The sequence below is a fragment of the Lissotriton vulgaris genome, chromosome 9, assembly GCF_964263255.1.
Source record: "Lissotriton vulgaris chromosome 9, aLisVul1.2, whole genome shotgun sequence".
NCBI lineage: Eukaryota > Metazoa > Chordata > Amphibia > Caudata > Salamandridae > Lissotriton > Lissotriton vulgaris.
In genome coordinates, this window is record NC_141697.1 from 256726002 (window position 1) to 256746851 (window position 20850).

Here is a 20850-nt window from a genome sequence, read left to right on the forward strand (position 1 = left end):
TTTTTTCTCCGCTGCCGGCGTGCGGCTTGCTTTGGCTTCGGAGCGTGTGTCTCACCTCCGTTTGTTGGTCCGGGCGCTTCCTAGCTGCTCGCGTACCTTTGGTGGAGCGGGAGCAGGGGTTTCCGTTTTATTGGGGAGCGCGAGCGCTCTCGAGACGGTGTTTGGTGGCAGGCGACAGTCGCGCATGCGCGCTGTCCTATTTCCGGTTTCTCCTCAGAACTGGTTGAGTGACGACGTTCGTTTGACGTCCTGCCCACGGCCTGTTTCCAGACTTTAACCCCGTCAGACACCGAGGTCTTCTGAGGGCTTTGGTTGCAACATTGTAGCATAGGCTCTGCCTAGAGTGTTTTTTGTGCTGCGCAGGCTTTGGCTCCCTCCACGCTTGAATATCTTTGGAAGTCAGGTTCGCTCCTACTTCTTTCAAAGCCTGCCTTGGGGTCATAACACTGCCCCTTGACTTGTGTTTTGACACTCCATATTGTTGCAGTCGTCTTGTGGGCATTTACTATCTACCCTTGTGTAGAATGGCTGATTACTACGACGCTGATGACGACTATTACTATGATGATGAGGAGGAAGGCTCCTTGGAACAGAATTTGGTGGAGCAGTTGGATAGGGGTGTCCAACAGTCTGTTAACAAGGCACTGGTGCGTGCTATTAACCCCTTAAAGCAGGGTTCTTCAATCTGTGGGGCGCGCCCCCCTTGGGGGGCTCGGCGCCATCCCAGGGGGGGCGCGGGCTCCACTTCGATCTTCCCTTTGTGCCCGTTTCTTTGTCTGGGTGATTCTCCCAGGAGGGGGCCAATTCACGGACTCGACACCTTTGGCTGCGTGCGAGGCAGGGGTCTCCTCTGCTAAAAAACGAAAGCAAACAAACAGACACGCTTTCAGTTTTAGCAGAGGAGACCCCTTGCCTCCCACTGCAGCTGAAGCTGTCAGCTCTGTGAATTAACCCCCTCCTGGGAGAGTTAGCTCTTCCCAGAAGGGAGAGAAGGTTTCGAGGCACGGGCAGGGTGGGCTCTGGTCCAGGGCCCCAGCCTTTCAAGGGGGGTGGGAGTGAGGGGGAGTTGGGGGGCGGGAGTCCTTCAGTTATTTTGGGAAGGGAGGGAGAGGTTGCAATCCAGGTTTGGCCATGAATCGGGACAGTGGGCTCTGGTCTGCGGTCCTCAACTCATGAGGATCTTTGTGTGGGCACCCGGTATTCAGGGATGTTGGTCTGCAAATTCGAATTTGAATCATAAAAGGTGTGAGGGTGGAGTGGTAGATGTATGGGTGGGGGGTGGATGGATGAATGAGGGGATGTATGGTGAGTGAAGGGGTGAATGGATGGTGGGAGAGAGGATGGATGCATGAGTGGAGGGATGGATGGGAGTGGATGATGTGTGTATGGTTGGAAGGGTAGATGAATGGGTGGAGGGGTGGATGAATCAGTGAAATGGTAGATGGATCGATGGGGGGTGGATGGTGGACGAGTCGGTGGGTGGATGGATGAGAGAGGTGATGGATGGATTGATGTATTGATGGGTGAAGGGATGAATGAATGACTGGATGGATGGATGAGTGAAGGGGTGGATGTGGGGATGGATGGGTGATTGAGGAGGGTGGATGGACGGGGGGATGGATGGAGGAGTGAAGGGGTGGATGAGTGGTCAATGGATGGATTCATGAGTGGATGAGTGGATGGATGAGTGGGTGGATGGGTGAAGGGTGGATGGAGGGATCGGTGGCTGGGTGAGGGGGGAATGGAGAGAGAGGGGGAGGATGGATGGATGGATGAGTGATGACATGGATGAATGATTGGCAGAGTGGATGGGCAGGTGTGTGCATTGATGGATGGGTGAGGAGAGGAGCATGGAGATGGATGGTTCAGAGAGTGCATGCATGAGTGGGGGGGAGGGTGGAGAGCGGGATGGATGGGTGGATGGATGAGTGGGGGTTTAGTGGGTGGACGGATGAGTGACTGGGTGGATGGATGAGTGGGTGGGGGGTGGCTGGATGGGTGAGAGGGTGGGTGGTTGGATGGATGAGTGGATGGATGGATGGATGGATGGGTGGAGGAGTGGATGGATGGGTGGAAGAGTGGATGGATGAGTGGAGGAGTGGATGGATGAGTGGGAGGATAGCTTGGGTGAATGGTTGGATGGATGAGTGGGTGGATGGATGGGTGGATGGATGGGTGGAAGAGTGGATGGATAGGTGAGGGGATAGATTGGGTGAAGGGATGGATGGATGATGGATGGATGGGTGAGGGGGTGGATGGAGGGATGAAGAGGTGAGATGATGGATGGAGGGATGGAAGGTGGATGGGTTTGCAAGTGGTTGAAGGGGTTTGGATGTGGATGGGGCTCAGATGGAGGGACGGAATGAATGGTGGGGGAGTTGGTGGATGACAAGGTGTACATGATGGATGGGGAGGGTTGTGATGACTTCCTTTGCTTTCTTGGTGCCATGAGAGCTGTGGTTCAGAGTGGAAGGTATTTGAATTGTTTGGCTGCTCCCTTGCCTATGTGTTACTGTTCTGTATTCTATGTGTGCTCATGTGTGGGATCTATGCATCATGCGTGTGACATTTTGCGTGACGTCCAGCTGCTACTTGAATGCGGGGCCCCCATGGGCAAGGTCGGGTTCCATGTTTTGGGTTCCGCTTGGTCAAGCACCCATGGTGTGCTCCTTATAGTGGGTTCATCACGGCGGTCCTCCCTTTGGTTCACTTGTGCATGGTGCTTTACATCCTACAATGTATTTGTTTATTTGTTGGGGAGTTTGTGAGATTGGGTTCTCAGCACTTGCGGTGTTGAAGACTAGGTACCGTTTAGAACTGGATGTGGAGCATAGCCTGAGGATGGCAAAGGCAGGGATTCACCCACAGATTGAGAGTCTAGGTGTGGCTGGGCACCGGCACACCCGTCACATTCATGTTGGTGGTGTTGTTGTTGATCTGTGTCCTGTGTAAGGCAGGGCATCCTAGTGGGGAGAATTTGCGCACATTTTGTCTTGGAGGATTGTGTTTTGAGCTGTCTGGTACGCCTCTGTCGTTTCGTCACACCCACTCACAGGCCTGCAGTTTACTAGGCACTCTTGTTGTGTTGAGCATTGTTTGCCGGATATGGCCAGTGGTGTGCGCGTGGCAGTCGATCATGTGGTGTGCCGGATTCCCGAGGTTTCTGTCGGGAGGTGGGGGGGCCCAACATCTGGGGGAATTCAGCTGGGGGGGCTCAACCTGGAAAAGTTTGAAGACCTCTGCCTTAAAGCATCATTTGAATCTTTATGCCCAGCAGCAGGGCTGGTTGCCTGATTCCAAGAAAACGGCGAAGTCTCCGGTTAATCCGCATAAAACAGACTTTCAACGCCTGGCTAAGAGTTTGGCGGCTGCGCCTTCCGCTACTTCTACTCTGCATGAGACCGAATCGGACAATGCCCAGTCTTCCGCTTCTTCGGACCATGCTTCTCCACCTCCTACAAAACGAGTCTGCAAGGAACATTTTGTGGATGCCCCAAAGCGCCCTCCGGTGCTCAATTTTGAACCGGCTGATATCATTCACCCGAACTCTTCCACATGGCTGCCTTCGCCTGCTGTGGCTACCTATATTGAGGCACACATTCGACAGCCTTTTGAGGCCTCGTTTCGGGCACGGTTGCGCTCGGAGTGCCCGAGACCTGAGTTGGCTGACCATTTGGCCGAGACTCCGGAGGTTAACCCCATGATGGTCACATACCTGAAAAAATATGCGAAGGACCCGAAGAAGGGCCTTGATAGATCTTGGCGGTCCTGTCAGGATAAAGTACTAGACTTGCTTGGTCCGCTCACCAAGATTTTAGATCTGGGTTACAAAGCAAAGGAGGCCTCTGCCCTGGTGAATCCGACTGAATTGATTGAGTGGGCCCAACGGGCGATATGCTACTTAAGGAATGCCAATTGCGCGATGTCTGCGGAACGTCGCAGATCCATCCTTCTGAAACTTGATCCGAAGCTTTCCGAGTTAGCCACCTCGGAGTCTGGGCCTGAGGCGCAAGGACTTTTATTTGGTCAGCCGTTTCTCAAAGAACTCACACGGTTTGTCTCCACCTTCAGTGGGATAGACAAAGCGCAGGCCTCCTTAAGACGGGCAATGCGTCCGGTTTTTGCAAAGGCCGGACGAGGTAGGGGACGCTCGTTCGGCCGTGGCTCTGCGAACCAGTCCCAGAGAGGCAATTCCTCTCAGCAAAGAGGGTCTTACGACGCCGGTTATTCCACCAGGGCCAACTTTTATCCCTCACGAAAAGGAAAAGACCAGTACGGCAAAGGACGTTCAGGTGGTCAACAAGGACACTACCAGGATACCCACTCTACAGGTGAGCCTGATTCATGCATGCGATGTAATGTTGGGGGGTCGCATTCAATTTTTCCTGCAAATTTGGCGCATGATCTCCAGCGATGCATGGGTGCTACAAACTGTTCAAGGGTTCAGAATAGAGTTTTATCACCCGATGCATCAGACCCGTCCTCCCCCTTGTTTGCATTTTTCTCTACAGGATCAGGTTTGTCTCTCCGGGGAAATAGACACCCTCCTCAAGAAAGGGGCGATTGTTCCAACAACCCGTCATCCGATGGGGTTTGCCAGTTCAGTCTTTCTGGTCGAGAAGAAAGGAGGCGGCTCTCGCCTAGTTCTCAACCTGAAAGACTTCAACGGAGGGGTGGTCTATCGACATTTCAAGATGGAGGGTATCCATCTCTTGAGGGATCTCCTGCGAGAGGGGGATTGGATGGTCCGTCTGGATCTCAAAGATGCGTACCTCTCCGATTCCCATTTACAGGCCTCATCGTCGTTTTCTCCAGTTTCACTGGCAGGGAGTTTGGTACGAGTATCAGGTTCTCCCGTTCGGTCTCTCGTCGGCACCGTGGTGCTTCACGAAACTGTTGAGACCAGTTGTGGAACATCTACGGTCTCGGGGTGTCAGGTTGATTATTTATCTGGACGATATTATCCTTATGGCAGATTGTCCTCTGCAACTTCTGCGACATCTGGAATGGTCCATCGATCTGTTACAGTCTCTAGGTTTCCTGATCAATGTTCAGAAGTCGGTTTTGGTCCCTGCCCAGTCTATAGACTTCCTGGGTTTCCAGATCGACTCTGTGGCTTGTCAACTTCTCTTGCCCAGTCAGAAGATGCGTTACATCAAGAGAGAATTGACGTCTGTTATTTCCAGACCGGCTGTGTCGTTGAGGTCGTTGGCACGTGTAGTAGGTCTGTTGGCTTCGTCCATTCAGGCGATCTTTCCAGGTCCTCTGCATTACAGAGCGATGCAAAGGCTGAAAATCCAGCATCTCCAGAAAGGTCTCAGATACTCCGACCAGATTCCTCTTACGGAGGAAGTACGTTGGGAGATGCAGTGGTGGTTGGACCACATGGAGGCCTGGAATGGTCGAACCCTATTCGGTGCGTCTCCGGAACTGGTGATAGAATCCGATGCCAGTCGGTGGGGTTGGGGAGCCCGCTGCGGGTCTGTCTCGACGGGGGGTCGTTGGTCTCCTCAGGAGTTAGCTCTCCACATAAACTGCCAGGAACTCCTAGCGGGTTCATTTGCGATCAAGTGTTTCTCTCCCCTTCAACCGAGTTGCTGCATTCTTCTCCGGATGGACAACGTGTCCGCAGTCCGCTATGTGAACAAGCTGGGCGGGACCAGGTCCAAGGTGTTGGCGGAGATCGCCAAGGATTTCTGGCATTTTTGTCTTCAAAGGAAGATCACTGTTATTGCGGAATATCTTCCGGGGTGCAACAATCAGATTGCGGATTGGCACTCCAGACATCTTCGGGATTACAGCGACTGGAGGCTTCACCCTAGAGTCTTCAGTGCTCTCCTTCGGCGTTGGGGTCAATGTCAGTTGGATCTGTTTGCCTCTCGCCTCAACGCGCAACTTCCGCGTTTTTACAGTTGGAGGCCGGACCCTCAGGCTCTGGCCACGGATGCTTTTCTCCAGCAGTGGCCTTCGACCCTCTGTTATGCCTTTCCACCGTTTCTAATGATTCCCAGGGTGTTGGCTTACACCAAACGGTTTCGTGCGGATCTGATTCTGATTGCCCCTCTCTGGAGGGCTCAAGCATGGTTTCCGGTGCTTCTGGAAATGTGCTGCGCTCCGCCGTTTCTTCTTCCCCCGTTGTGGAATCTCTTGTTGGATCCTCTCGGAGATCCGCATCCCCTGATCCTCTCCGGCTCTCTGCAGCTGCTAGCGTGGAGGATCTCGGGGATCGCTGGACGCTCCCAGGCATTTCTAGCGACGCTTCCAAATTCCTTAGTGAGGCATGGGCTCCCAATACTCACAAACGGTATAAAGGGGCTTGGAAGCGATGGTGCGATTGGTGTGCTCAACGGCAAGTTGATCCCGTTTCAGCAGATATCAGTATGATTATCAATTTTTTGGCATCTTTGGCCACCTCTGGTCTGGCTTATTCGACGGTCAATGGTTTTCGCTCTGCTATTTCAGCGGGTCATGCCCACATCGATGGGAAACCTGCGGGTGAGCATCCCTTTATTTCCAGGTTGCTTAAGGGAGTTCGTTTTGCGAAGCCTCCCGCGCCTAAATATGTCACTTTATGGGATGTTTCTGTTGTTCTCAGGTTCTTAGAAGCTTGGCCTTCGAACCCTTTGTTATCTCGCAAACAGTTATCTGCGAAATTGACGATGTTACTATGTCTGGTTTCCTGTAAGCGTGTGTCGGATGTCCACGCTTTGGATCTAGCAGGTCGCAGTTTTACTCCTGAAGGGGTTACTTTTCGTCTTTCTAGACGTACGAAATCTAATACGCCTTCTATTACATATCCTTCTTTTCCTTCTCGTCCCAACCTTTGTGTTGTGCAGTGCCTTAAAGATTACGAGGTGAGTACTGCTTCTTTCCGTTCAGACATGCAGGGTCAACTACTGATTGCCTTACAAAAGCCTTTTCGCCCCGTCACTCCAGCTACTTTGGCGCGCTGGGTGCGGTGGCTTATGTCTGAGGCGGGTATTGATGTTTCTGTGTTTGGCGCGCATTCTGCACGAGGGGCGATGGCCTCTAAAGCTTATTCCATGGGTGTTACTCTGTTTGATATTATGAAGGCTGCAGACTGGTCATCTGATTCTGTGTTCAAAACGTTTTATTATAAACCTATTGATAAGTGTTGCTTCTGTGGTGGTGGATCAGCTTTAAAAAAGCATAATCGGAGCCTCCTGTCCTGACATAGAATTCAAAATTTGCAAACATTCGTGACAAGAATTTTCAATTCTATTAAGGACTAGGAGGCGAGGATTATCCCACCCGTGGTTCATATTTGCATACTAATGTCTTGTGACTGTTTTCATGCAATTGCAAATATTTCACTCCTTGTTTTTTCCCTCCCTGGATTGCTCTTGACATTCTTGTTACCTTTGGATGTTACGGCTCTGTATCTTTTCCAGGTTCAGACCAGAAGTGATGTGATTTGTTCCCCTCCGGAGTCTCGTTCTCCTGCTGGCTTCTGGACCCAAAGTTCTTCTGCTGCCTACTTCAGGATTCTCTGGATTTCTGCAGCTTGTTTGGAGTTATTGTTCTTACTTTACTTGGGATTTTACTTTGACTTGGACGTGTTTCCACAAAGAAAGAGGAAGAAGGACTAATGTTGGGACCTTTTATACACTACTCTCTATGGTTATTTCCTGGTGTTCATGGGAAATGTAGTTTTTTGGTTGTTTATATTGGCTGCTGAGCATTTCATTAAAGAAATGAGAAAGCATAATCCTCGCCTCCTAGTCCTTAATAGAATTGAAAATTCTTGTCACGAATGTTTGCAAATTTTGAATTGTGCTGTGTATTAATTTATTCCATTGTGCATGCCAACCTTGCAAAGGGTAGGGAGTGTTGCCTATAGAGGCACTAAGAGCGCAGAAGGTTGATGCAGATTCCTTGTCTGCGTGTAGTTAACAGAAATTAAACATTACGTATCGATGGCTAGAAAATGTTAGCCTGATCAATTTGACATGCTGTAAATGCCATTTACTGGCATGGCTTTTATGGATGATCCACTTTTACTGATAAAATGAAAGCCTTCGAGTTCTGTATCAGAACTCTGTAATAAATGGCAGCTTTGGGTTTAGAGAAGGGGCGCCCTGTATCCTCCAGGGCTGTAGCCGTCCGATTATGGCAGTCATTCCCACAGAAAGCCATAGGAACGTGTGCATCGGCCAAAAAGGTTTGCCTGCGGCCAGCCATGCACAGAGCGTGTTCAACCACCGTTCACTCTAACCACACAGGGTCCTAGTCACCAGTGCCCAGTTCCTTCTCTTCCTTACCGTCTTCCATCCTTAAACCTCTTTTCCCTCCCTTCTACATCTTCAGCATCGCCAGGGCGGTGCTGCCCGATACAGGCTGTCACCCCCAGGTCTAAAATTCTAACTAATCTCAGCCAACACCAAACATTACAGCCCGTCTCGCTCGCCAACTTTCGGAACATGGGGACAGCTCAGAAGCAGTCTGCAGGAAGTACTTCATAGCCAATAAGGGCTTGTCAATTCAGGGGCGGGCTGCGCCCCGATGTGTCCCCCAGTGCTCCAATCCTGTGTCACCTTACACATTAGCAGTACCTCCCACTTTCAAACGACTCACAGAATAGGTTCATGCGCAAAAATAGTTGTCATACGAACCGGAAGTCCTTATATTGGGGCTAAATGACATATTATTTCAAAGAGTGACATTAGGATTAATTCACGGACGACTTGTGTAAGCAGTGGTCAGGTGGTTACCTTACGAAAGGCGGTACCTTATAGTTTTTCCTTTGAAGACGGCGGCTTCTCCTCAGGGAAAGCAAGACGTGGAACGGTGCAGTATGCGATATTGAATGGAACTGCTGACAGCCATATTGGCCAGTGGGCGTGTGCAAAGTCACGGGGTGTCCAATGGAGTGCAAGGGGCGGGCCGTTGAGAAGATGGCGGTGGCTGTAATTCTACGGAGTTTGTTGATGCGACGTCTACATTGGTCTCAAAGGTAAGGTTAGAGGCATGACAGGAGACTGGTTGAAGTAGGAAGGGAGGCTTCTAATTAAAAAATAGAATTGTTTCTGTCACTGGTCTGTCTGGTAACCTTGTTCCGTTACTTCTGTCTGTTCACAACTTCAGTTCTAAGCAAGAACATAAGTCTTACAAACCTGACTGCTCCCCATAGCTGTCAAGTTTTCAGATTGCGTAACTGTGACATTTATACGGTTTCAGTGCTTTGATAAGTGCCATTTACTGACAAACGAGACACACTATACGTAATATTTGAGATAAAGTACCACTGTCTTACATTTTAAGGATAGTGCGTCACCTAGGAGTTCTGTAACCATATAGAGGTCGAAGAGGAGTTTGTCACCGGTTATTTTAACTTGGATTTATCTTTCATTTAAGGCATGTACGCTATTTTATATACAGTTACCTGAAGGTGAAAGACAAACAAAATAATTACAGAATATTTTGTTTACTTTAGCCATGTTTTTGTCCGGAACAACCGACGCTCTGACACCGCCCCCGTTGAGTTCAAGATGAGTTCAGTGCTGTGCTGGACTCAATCAATCAGAACATTTGAAAAATGCACTGCTCACCTGTGGGGGTCTCTGGGCGCGGGGGGATGCTGCTCGAATAGCCAGGTCTTGAGTTGTTTTCTGAAGGTTAGCAGGTCCTGGGTCTGCCGTAGAGTGATGGGGAGGGTGTTCCAGGTCTTGGTGGCGAGGTGGGAGAACGATCTGCCTCTGGAGGTCACTCTTCGGATGCCGGGGATGGTGGCGAGGGCGAAGCTAGTGGTTGGGGGTGTAGAAGGTGAGTCGTCTGTTGAGGTATGCTGGTCCGGTGTTGTGGAGTGCCTTGTGTGTGTGGGTGAGAAGCTTGAAGGTGATCCTCTTGTTGATGGTGAGCCAGTGCAGGTTTCTCAGGTGGGGTGTGATCTGACTGCGGCGAGGAATGTCTAGGACAGGGGTCTCCAAACCGGTCCTGGAGGGCCGGATCCATGCCAGATTTTTAAAATTACTACATGTATCTCAATGGGGATATCCCAAAAATGTGGCATGGATCCGGCCCTCCAGGACAGGTTTGGAGACCCCTGGTCTAGGATCAGGCTTGCGGAGGCGTAATGAATGCGTTGTAATCGTTTCAGGAGTTTGGCCGAGGCTCCTGCGTAGAGGGCGTTCCGTAGTCCAACCTGCTGCTGACGAGGGCCTGGGTGACCGTTCTTTTTGTTTCGGTGGGGATCCACCTGTGGATCTTGCGGAGCATGCGGAGGGTGTTGAAGCAGGAGGCCGTGACGGCGCTGACCTGCTTTGTCTTGGAGAGAGTAGAGTCGAGGATGAACCTCAGGTTGCGTGCGTGGTCGGTGGGTGTTGGTGCTGTTCCCAGTGCTGTCGGCCACCAGGAGTCGTCCCAGGCCGAGGAGGTGGAGCCGAGGATGAGGACTTCTGTCTTGTCCGAGTTTAGCGGAGACAGCTTTCATTCCTTGGTGGAGGTTGGTTTTGGAGGTGAGGGCGTGCTTGGTGATGGATAGGGTCAGCTAGGTGTCGTCGGCGTAGGAGATGATGTTGAGGTCATGTAGTCTGGCGACATGGGCGAACGGTGCCATTTAGATGTTGAACAATGTCGGGCAGAGGGATGAGCCCTGGGGTACGCCGCAGATGATCTCGGTGACTTCGGTGCCGAAAGGGGGGAGGGGTCGGACGCTCTGGGTTCTGCCAGAGAGGAAGGAGTTGGTCCAGTCCAGAGCCTTGTCTCGGATCCCAGCGTCGTGGAGGTGTGTGCATAAGGTGTGGTGGCAGACCGCGTCGAAGGCGGCCGACCGGTCCCGGAGGATGAGGGCCGCGGTTTCGCCGTTGTCCAGCAGGGCCCTGTTGTCATCAGTGGAGGCGACTGGGACAGGTCCAGGATGCTGTTCTCCTCTAAGTAGCGGGTCAGTTGTTCGTTGACGGTCTTCTCGATGACCTTCGCGTGGGAACAGGAGCAGGGAGATGGGACGGAAGTTCTTGAGGTCCTTAGGGTCGGCCTTGAGTTTTTTGAGTAAGGCGTTGATCTCGGCGTGCTTCCAGCTCTCCGGTAAGGTTGCTGTCTTGAAGGAGATGTTTATGGCTTTCCGTAGATGGTGGTGCTGGCTTTGTTGAAGATGTGGTGTGGTGTGGGCATGGGTCTGACGGAGATCCGGAGTGGATGGTGTTCAAGATTTTGATGGTTTGTCGTCGTTTATGTTGGTCCAGGAGAGCAGGGGATCAGTGCAGATGGTGGCCTTGTGGACGGAGGACTCTGTGGATGTCGGGGCGGTCGCGACGTTGAAGCTGTTGCGGACACCTGCAATCTTGCGATGGAAGAAGGTGGCAAGGGAGTCGCACAGGTCTTGCGAAGGTGGGATGTCGTCGGTGTTGAAGCTGGGTTTGGAGAGTTCATTCATGATGTTGAAGAGCCCTTTGCTGTTGTGTGTGTTGTCTTCTAGGTGGTTTTTGAAGTAGGCCCTTTTGGCGGATCTGATGAGGTGATGGTGTCTGCGGGTGGCGTTCTTGTGGGCTGCGTAGCTGTCCATGATCTGTTTCACGGTGCCATTTCTTCTCTAGTTTTCAGCAGGTTTGCTTGGAGGGCTGGAGGTCCTCTGTGAACCAGCTGGCTTTCTTGCTGGTGTGTCTGTTGAAGGGTTTCTTGATCTGTTGGCGCAGTCGTCGATCCACTGTCTGAGGTTGCAGGCGGCAGTGTCTGGGTCCGTGGGTGGGCTCTGGGCGAGGGTGGTGGTTAGCTGGTCTTTGGTGACTTTGCTCCAGCATCGGCGAGGGATCTGTTGGGTGCGGTGGTGCTTGGTGGGTTTCCGGAAGGTGAAGTGGATGCATCGATGGTCGGTTCGGTGGTGTGGCTAAAGGAGACGTGGGAGCTTGCGGAGAAGATGGGGTCAAGCTTGTGGCTGGCAGAGTGGGTGGGTGTTGTGACGAGCTGCCTAAGTCCGAGGTTGTCGATCAAGGTGAAGGAGTTGGTGTCGTCGTTGTTCTCGAGGCAGAAGTTCAGGTCCCGAGGAGGATGTAGTCTGTGGAGGCGAGGGCGTATGTACTGACAAAGTCGGCGATGGAGTCGCTGAACTGTGGCCGGGGTCCGGGGGGTCTGTAGCCGAGGGTTCCTCTGAGGGACTTACCTGTGCCAACCAGAAATGTTGACATAAGTGATGTTATACAATATTTGCTCAGTGATTTGAATTAATATGACAGCATACATTTAAACAAGTATTTGCAATGCAATAGGTCTAGTGTTAGCGAGAGTTTGCGCTTTCGGCATTTTAAATGACAATGCCTTTTAATTATGTGTTTTGAAAACCTGCAAGCTGCGCGTAAACACGCACTTTGTAATTATAGTCATTGCTTACGAGAAGCAAGGTTGGCAGTAAAAGAGGCACAGTTACTGCCAGCCTTTCTTCTCTTAAACAACGACTATAAGTACAAAGTGGGTGTTTACGCACCGTTTGCTACTTTTCAAAACACATAAACATTTACAATGCCAATAGCTCAAACTCTTGCAAATAAGAGGCCTACTGCATTGCAACTTCTTGTTGAGTTCTGCCATGGAGGCAGCAGCCATAGGAAGACAGGGACTGTGACACCAGGTTGTGCATTTCAAACGTAGGAGGCAGCTGCAGCCAAAACAGACCTCGGTCTTTGAAACCACACCGAATGTGTCAAGATAAGAGCAAGATTTACAGTCCTGGTTACAACGGAGCTCTGTAAACCACTAGCACTGGTCTCCAGTGCCCAAGCTTAAAAGGGACTAAAAATATACAATGAATAAAATAAGACAATTTCACACTGAAAGGATATTAAATTTGAGTATCATGATTAAATATGCCAAATGTATCATCCCTTGTAGTGGGGTTTATAGGTTGCCTCACTCTGTGGAGGGAGGGTCTCTTGCTGCCATCCAGCTGTTAGTGATGGCTTTGTACATATTTGTTGCAATGAGTGGAGTAACATTTCAACACACAACAATACACAGTTGACCTTGGTATCCAGGACCAATGGGCCACCGACCTTGGGAAAGAGATTTCCAATAAACAATGGAAGAGTATCACACAACAAGTAAAAAGTGTCTCCAGGAACCCGTGTTTTCAATACACGCAGTTTAACGGCCTACACCAGACTTACCTCGAAACACATACAAAGTTTGTTCGCAGTTAAATCGTTAGAATGCCCCAGATCCTGACAATCTGAGGCAGGGTTCTATACATGGTGTCGGAATGCCCAGTGACCCATCGGGATAGGGGAAAGTGGTGGAGGGTGTTTCAGAGCTGGTAGACCCTAGTGCACCATTGACACCAGCATTATGCCTGCTGAGCTTAATTCAAGGCCTAAAGGTGGCACATTACTGTGCAGGTTTATAGATTTAACTCTTACGCTGTTTAAACAATGTATAGCTATACCATGGAAAGCCTGTATGTCACGTGACATTAATGTTGGCAAAGTGATCTGCAGAAGTAGACCAAAGCCAAAACTGATGTCATTACGCAGGTCCAGTTGAGTGGTGGAAGGGGCCCAATTTGAACAATCTGTGATGTGTAGGTCACAAAACATGAAGCTAAAAATGACATTTGACCACCTTGATCCAACAGATAAATGATCTCACTGGACATGGGGACAGGGATGATCTCAGAGCACAATTTACGGAATAAGGTGACGTGGGTTGGAGGTCTGCTAACCCCATATTAAGTTAGACATGAAAGTCTGCACCCAGAACCTCCGATTTTCATGACTGTTATCCTTCGTTCAAGCCTGTGGAGATAGTGAGATGGCTGCACCTGCAATGGGCAGGACCTCCCAGGGTCCTGGAACCACATCAGCTCACTATTTATACAACCTGATTGCCGCCTTTGTGTTTATTGCTCAATTGTTCATCCCAGGGAACCTCGGAAAGACTCTTTTCTTATGCATGTCGGGTGGACTTGAATTACCAAATTGGGTCCTGTACACAAATGTTTTTTAATAGATGGACTTTCAGTGACATTAACGGAGAGCTGATGTTGCTAGAAACCCACAACAATTTTGCCTTTTTGCAGGTAAATGCCAGCAACGTTGTTACTTGGTCAAAAATAAATGCAGAAATAAAATAATAAAATATTAATAGAGTAACATTTGGAGATGCAGTTCTCATCCTTGCTTAGCAATTGTGGCAGTGTGTTTAGTGTGATGGAAAGCTCAATGTGACCTCCAAAGTATGATTCTCACCTGCAGTGAGCGAGGCTTGAGGTCTCTGTCAGACACCCTACTTGGACTCCTCTTCACCTTTCAAACAAACAAAACTTCTGCCTATACTTCCCTAGTATGACTTGTACTGAAACCCTAGTTCACCCATGCATGCTAGTACTCCAGAGTTAGACAAGAGACTCTGAGTTTTAACGGTAAAAGTTACTTTGTCAGTTCTCTCATTTTTAACGAGTTTTCTGTTTCAATGCACATTATTCAGAAAATTAAATTTCCCAATTTTTATTTATTGTAATTTTTTTTTAAATCACTTTCATTTGTTCTGAAAATTTGCCAGGCATGTTTGCCCTAAAAAAAGTTGTTCATATAATTGATTTCAATGGGCTCATCTCTGGACAACGACTCGGTCTTACCCTTCCTTATCCTCTTTAGAGATGAAAAGCATAAAGAAACATGAATTGGCATTTCAAAGTTGTACAATCCTTTCCTGCCTGTGGACTTAGTCACTTTTAAGCTGGAGTGTTATTAAACACCCCAGATAAAACTTAAAACTTTAAATGTAAGAGAGTAAAGTTTATTGTTTAGTTAATTAAAACCTTACAAGTTTAGCATTGTGAAAACACAGAGTAAACACAGCCACATAAAAAAGTGATGCTTAATAACAGTTCGAAAAGTTATCTTCACAAGTATGGTTAAGTAATAATCCAAATGTAATATCATTCCTGAGTAGTGACGAGATAAACATTTTGTCTAATAATCAATACTATGTGCAAGAGCGCCTGGTACCTGGAACGTCGGCTTAGGGTTTTAACATGTTATTGTGCCTAAGGTCGATTCTGTGTGCAAAACGAGCGTAAAGTGTTTTGTGCTGTTAAACTGTCCTGCGACCCCATTATAAAAGTTGAACAAAATAGACAGTACATTAAGTTCCTTATGCAGAGTGAACTTGGTGGTCTCCAACTTTGGTCATATAACTGCTAAGTGTTCATGTGATCTGAAGTAGTTTGTTTTTGTCCATCACTATGGGGAACACATTTTCTTTTATTACTTCAGCACAAGCATGTGAGTTTGCCATTTTATTTTCTTGGAGTAAAAGCTGATTCCTACTGGGCTGTTGTTCTCAAGGTCAATTCGTATTGTTTTAGATATTTTACCAATTTGCAATTCAGTTGTGGGTCTGACAGGTCTAGATCTTGTATTGATTGATGCTCTGCATGTCCTTATCCCTCTTATGATTAAAGCTTTTCTTAATAAAGAAAGGCATGCTGTGTGCAGATGCGGGCAACTACATATTAGTTGAATAAAATCCTTTTTGTTACCACAGAGTCCGCATGCTGTGATACCATGTTGCTTCCAAGAAGGCTGGTCGGCAATTGATGCCATCAGTTATATTTTTAGGTCTCGGCTAGCGTAGGCTGCGCACATGCGCAGTCTCACTGGCGAGATTTAATGACTTGGAGTAGCGAGGTTAAGCCCCGCCCTGCTTCTCCATTGGCTGGCCTCCTAAACAGTGGCCAGCCATTGGAGAAGAGGTCCCAGTGACGGTCTTCTTTTGATCTAAGCCCCTTCCTTTTCAGATTGGGGGGCGTGTTTATTTTTCGACTGGGGAACGGAGCTTTTAGCTCCGCCCCCAGAGAAATCTGTAGTTTCCAGTATGGGTGCCTTGAATACGCCCCTCTGTTTCATTGGCTAGCTCCATAAATGGAGGCTAGCCATTGGAACAGAGAGGCGTCTGTCATGGCCAGACCAGATTCGGGGGTGTTCCCGAGAATTTTTGGCTTTTGGCTACGTCATGCTACGTCAGCCAAAAGCCGGGAACGCCCCCGAATCTGGTCCGGCCGGGCCGTGCCTGCTGCTGTCCTGCCTTCCTCCGTGTCCCTCCTCCCGCCGTCCCCCCTCCCCCCTCCTCGCTGTCCTGTGCACGTTTCCCGCCGTCCGTGTCCTCTCCCGCCGTTCGTGTCCTCTCCTGCCCCCCTCCCGCCGATGAGCAAGGCAGAACTGCCGCGAGGACGTGAGATCTTTATGTGTGGGGAGCAGGGCTCGAGCTCAATAGAATTACAACCGTCTTGCTTGGAGTAGTACTGGTCAGTCCCACATCATGCACTGCCCTCTGCTGAGAAATGCCGGTACTTTGACTTTGCAGCAGTGGCCGAAACGTGTGCTATCTTGGTCATTGCATGTACTGTCAAATAGCATTGTGAGCACAGAGGACTTGGGAGGGTCTCCGGAGGTTATGATGATCAACAAGGTAGGTTCAAGAAGCACCGCCTATTACGAGACGCTAAGTTTCCACTACTCCCTTCAAATACGGCACAATCTGCGCCTTCAAAGCAAGTGTCAAGTGCAATTATCTCTTCTCCTAAAGATGTCACGCGGCTCGAGCCGCAGAGGCCGACGCCGGTGGCAGCACTTTGTGTCACCTCAGACAGCCTAATCGATAGTTTTCATATCTCGTTGTTCGTGTCTCTTTACTGCAGAGTAGAGGCGGCCCCTTCCATCCTCCCGCGGGACAGCTTCACACAGAAATAGAAATCGCTTACATCGACAATAAATGCTAACATGGACGGGAGGGAAAGCCCTCTTCAGCGCGCTGTCAACCACACAAGCCTGGACCTTGTTCACACCGATCACGCAGCTTCTCGTTACACAGGGTCTGAAACATTCAGTTACGCCTTGCCTGCAGCCTCTCGTTACACAGGGGCTGAAACATTCTATTGCACCAAAACGGCAGCCTCTTGTTACACGGGGTCTGAAACATTCCGTTACACCTAGACTGCACTGCAGCCTTTTGTTACACGGGGTCTGAAATATTCCGTTACGCCTAGCCTGTAGCCTCTCGTTGCACAGGGGCTGAAACATTCCCTTAGGCTTAGCCTGCAGCTTATGTTTAAACGGGGTCTGAAACCTTCCTCTTAATCTAACCGCTGCCTCTAGTCACATGGACTTTGAAACATCCGCTTATTTGGAGACCGCGGTCTCTTCGTATCCTGGGTCTGAAACGTTCCTTACACCTACCTTGCAGCCTCGCGTCACAGAGGGTCTGAAACATTTAAGCTAGGTTTCAAGTACGGCATACATGTGGCCCGGGGCCCGCTGCCTTTCAGTTGGATAAGGCCAGCAGTTTTTCACAACAGCCCACAAACATCTGGTTACATATTACAGGGAGTAAAAGGGCCCGGGGAAACTGTAAACAATAAGCCTGCACTGGTTTTTAGAAGGTGCGCGCGAAGGTCCCAAATAAAATTTTACTCTACCGAAAATAATCCTGGGGACAGGTACTTAATATGGGTAAATTGTGTCAGACCGTAATGACTAATTTGTAAAGAAAAAAACTATCTAGGGCCGATGCCACCCACTTCTTTCACTGGAGTAGCCAACTTCCACCACTCCTGCTGCAACAACTAGAGGCCTTCGCAGCAACAAATGACCAGGTCTGGTCTGGCCAGTGCCGAAAGTGCCGCACTTCAAACTGAGCTTCAAGTGGCCCGGAGGACAGAAAGGGCGGTCCGCCATTTTAAAAACCTGTCGAGAAATAAACGGTTGAGCCAGGTGAGATACAGCCCATCGCTCTCAAGGGCGTTCCCAGGGAAAAGGGGGTCTCCACTCTAGAACTTTTCATACAAAAACCAAAAGGGTCAAATGGCGCACGTGAAGGACGATTTTTCACATTAATTTTCTAAACAAGCATTGGCAAAGCCAATAGGTCTGGCAATGCAAAGGGTGACCAGGCGTCCGGGGTTTGTCGGGGCAGTCCCGGATTTTTCACAAGCTATCGCGTAGATTTTGGGAAATGTAACCCCTGGCCCCGTTATTAAAGAGGGTTAACTGAAAACGGTGGGCGGTGACTTTGTTTTCGAAAGCAGGGATAATTCGCAGCTGTTATATGAAATTAATTTAATGAACAGGCATGCTACTGGCTTTAAAAATTGCATTCCATTTATGTTCTTACTGCCTCTTCTCTAATTCTCTGGTGAGGAGCACGGCCATTCTCTACAGTCGGTTGACACAAAATTGTACTCCTATTTTTGTGCAATGTCCTATTTTTGTACTTTTTTTCACCCTACAATGCGAGAGCTATTGTTTATGTCAATGTTAATGTTTTTTAACCGTCTTTGATCGTAAAGGGGGAGGGGGGTGGGGCATCGCCAGCAGCCGTGGGGGAAGTGGTGATGTAGCAGGGGCAGTCTGAACTGGGAGCAGGATTCGCAGCCGTCGAGCTCGGAGGTAAAGTGACAGGGCGGGGCCAGCCGGCATATAGAATTAGATATACACTTCTTTATAGACACCTTAACAAAAACACGTAAAGCCAACTTACCAAAAAACGCACCCATGCACAGATAGAGGCAGTGTTGCGCAGTATCAGAATTAGGAGTGTTTATTTTATAGACCTTAGAAGGCTAAAGGGCCGAATCGGCCCTGCGAGGAGCATGTCTCATTGGTATCATAACAGAGTGCGGTTTTTAGCGATGACTCAATGCGCAGTAACTCTCCAACACCACCCCTTTACCTCTCTCGGGAGGATAAGAGCCTGAGCAGATCTGCTTGGGAGTTAATTTTCTGACTCATGTATCACATACTTCTCTGCAGTGAGGACATTAGTCATTGAGCTATCTTGCAAGGCTGCACTGGTTCTAGCACGGCCATGTCCAGTTAAGAGGGAGACCGAAGGAGAACAGCAGAGACAGCCTGAGAGTGTATGAGCGAGAGAAAGACAGAAAAAAGTGAAGCGCAAGTGAAATAAACAAAATGAAGAAAGTGACGGGACAGAAAGAGCGAAGCAGATAGTGTCAGAAAGAGAGAACTAGACAGCCTGAGAGTGTATGAGCGAGAGTAATAGAGAAAGACGGAAAAAAGTGGAGCGCAAGAGAAATAAACAAAATGAAGAAAGTGACGGGACAGAAAGAGCGAAGCAGATAGTGTGAGAAAGAGAACTAGCGGGAGACAGAGGATGCAACAACAGACAGCGAAAGAACAGGGAGTGAGAAAGCAACAGAGGTATTGCGAAAGGCTGAGAAAAAAAAAGATGGAGGGAAACTAAGGGTTTTGAGGGCGGTGAGAGCTGTGTGGGCTGTGAGAGCTGTGTGGGCTGTGAGAGCTGTTGGCAATGTAAATAACAATGCCATTTATTTATAAGTAAAAAAAAAAAAAGAAATGTCATGAGCAATGCCAATAGCTCTAACTTTTCCAAAGGCGAAACCATTGCATTGTAAATGCTTGTTTTGACTTTCTTTCTAGGCTGTAAACACCCCCAGTCTGAAAAGGACGGGGCTTAAAGAAAACTTTCGTCATGTCTGCCGCGGCCACAGACGCGACGCCAGGAAAAGCCTCCCTTACCTCAGCTGTGGCCGCCGGTGCAGCGATGCTGCCTCCTTTCTGAAACCCCCAACGCCATTTTGAACGTGTCCCCTGAGCTGCTGCATCTACAACGCAGTGAGTGCTTACCTCCCCTCTGTACCCCGCCCGGTCTAGGGTAGTACCCAGGGCTGGACGTCCCGGCTAGGGCTGCGGCCCAGGGGGGAGGGTTTTTTAAGCCGCTCTCGGCGTCGAGGGTGGTTGAGTTAGAGGCTCTCCCCCTCCGGTTTAGGGGGGGCGAGGCAGGGCCCCTAGCCGGCAGTGCTTGCCTTATGGGGCTACGGGGGTCTCTGCCCACACGGTCAAGTCCCCGAGGCTGCCGCTCAGGAAAGGACCCGAGCCGGGGGCGAGAAGGCCAGTGAGAGTAGCCTGGCTCCGAGCGGCTTGCGGCAGGAGCACTTTTTACACGGTGGGGGAGGAGCGCGATGTGCTCGCATCCCCTCCACCAGCCTGCCACCAGTGGGCCTGGAGGGGTGGGGGCAGAGATCCGCGTGACTCTCACCTCTGTTGTACCACCATGCCAGCCACGCTGTTGCCGGGCTATGCAGGGTAATATTTTCCCCAGCACGGCCACCTCACGCACGAGGTAGTGGGCCCCTGCCACAATGTACCACGTAGAATCAGGTGTAATTGGTTGGCGCATGGGGGGAGAGAACATCCTACCCCGGCATCAGCGCAGAGAGTCGGGGTATTCTTATCTGAGCCAGGCCAGTGGGCCTGTGGGACACCCGATGCGTGGTGGGGGGCGGGTAGTCGCGTAGCCCTGAGGACCCAGCTGTTGGCTGCGAGCAGGCGAGCCCCTTCAGTTAACGCAATGGTGAATGGCAGCCGACCCCTGATGTTATAGTGGAGCCAGGCTCACCGGGCCTGTTGTGGAGTGGGGGAGCGGTGAGTCTCGTGCCTCCCCACCCCCCACGTTGTGTGCAGTCTGCACTGTTTGCAATGGCGGGGGACCCTGACTTTGGGCTGGGAACTGGCTCCGCAGCTGTTCAGTGGGGGTTATCAGCATCGGGGGATGGCCGAATGTCAGTCATCACGCTCCCTTCACTGCCTGCAGGGTTTCCTGCTCAGCCGGAGCGAGGGCCAATGCCGCTGCCATGGCAGGGACCCTGTTTTCAGGGGGAGTGGAGCTAGCGAGCCTCACTATGCCGCTCCTCTGCAATCCCTGCAGCCCAGGTGGTCGTTTGGTGGTGGTTGGGGCAGCCAGGTCGCGTGGTATTTCACACATATTGGATACTAGCGAGTGGCACAGCCAACCAGGAGCGCTGACCGCATGCCCCACGGCCCCCTCTCTACCCAGTGGGGACGGGCAATCAGCAAATAGCGGGCC

At 50.1% G+C, this 20850-nt stretch overlaps 1 protein-coding gene across 1 annotated transcript in view; it reads left to right on the plus strand.

Annotated features, from left to right (window-relative positions):
• Nucleotides 1–8672: 8672 nt before the first annotated feature.
• The window catches only part of ISCA2 (iron-sulfur cluster assembly 2), a 49373-nt gene continuing 37195 nt past the window's right edge, over nt 8673–20850 (plus strand). The window contains exon 1 of the mRNA XM_086937490.1: nt 8673–8974. Coding sequence (XP_086793616.1) covers nt 8886–8974 — 89 coding nt within the window. The 5' untranslated portion in view covers nt 8673–8885. The remainder of the gene's footprint in view (nt 8975–20850) is intronic.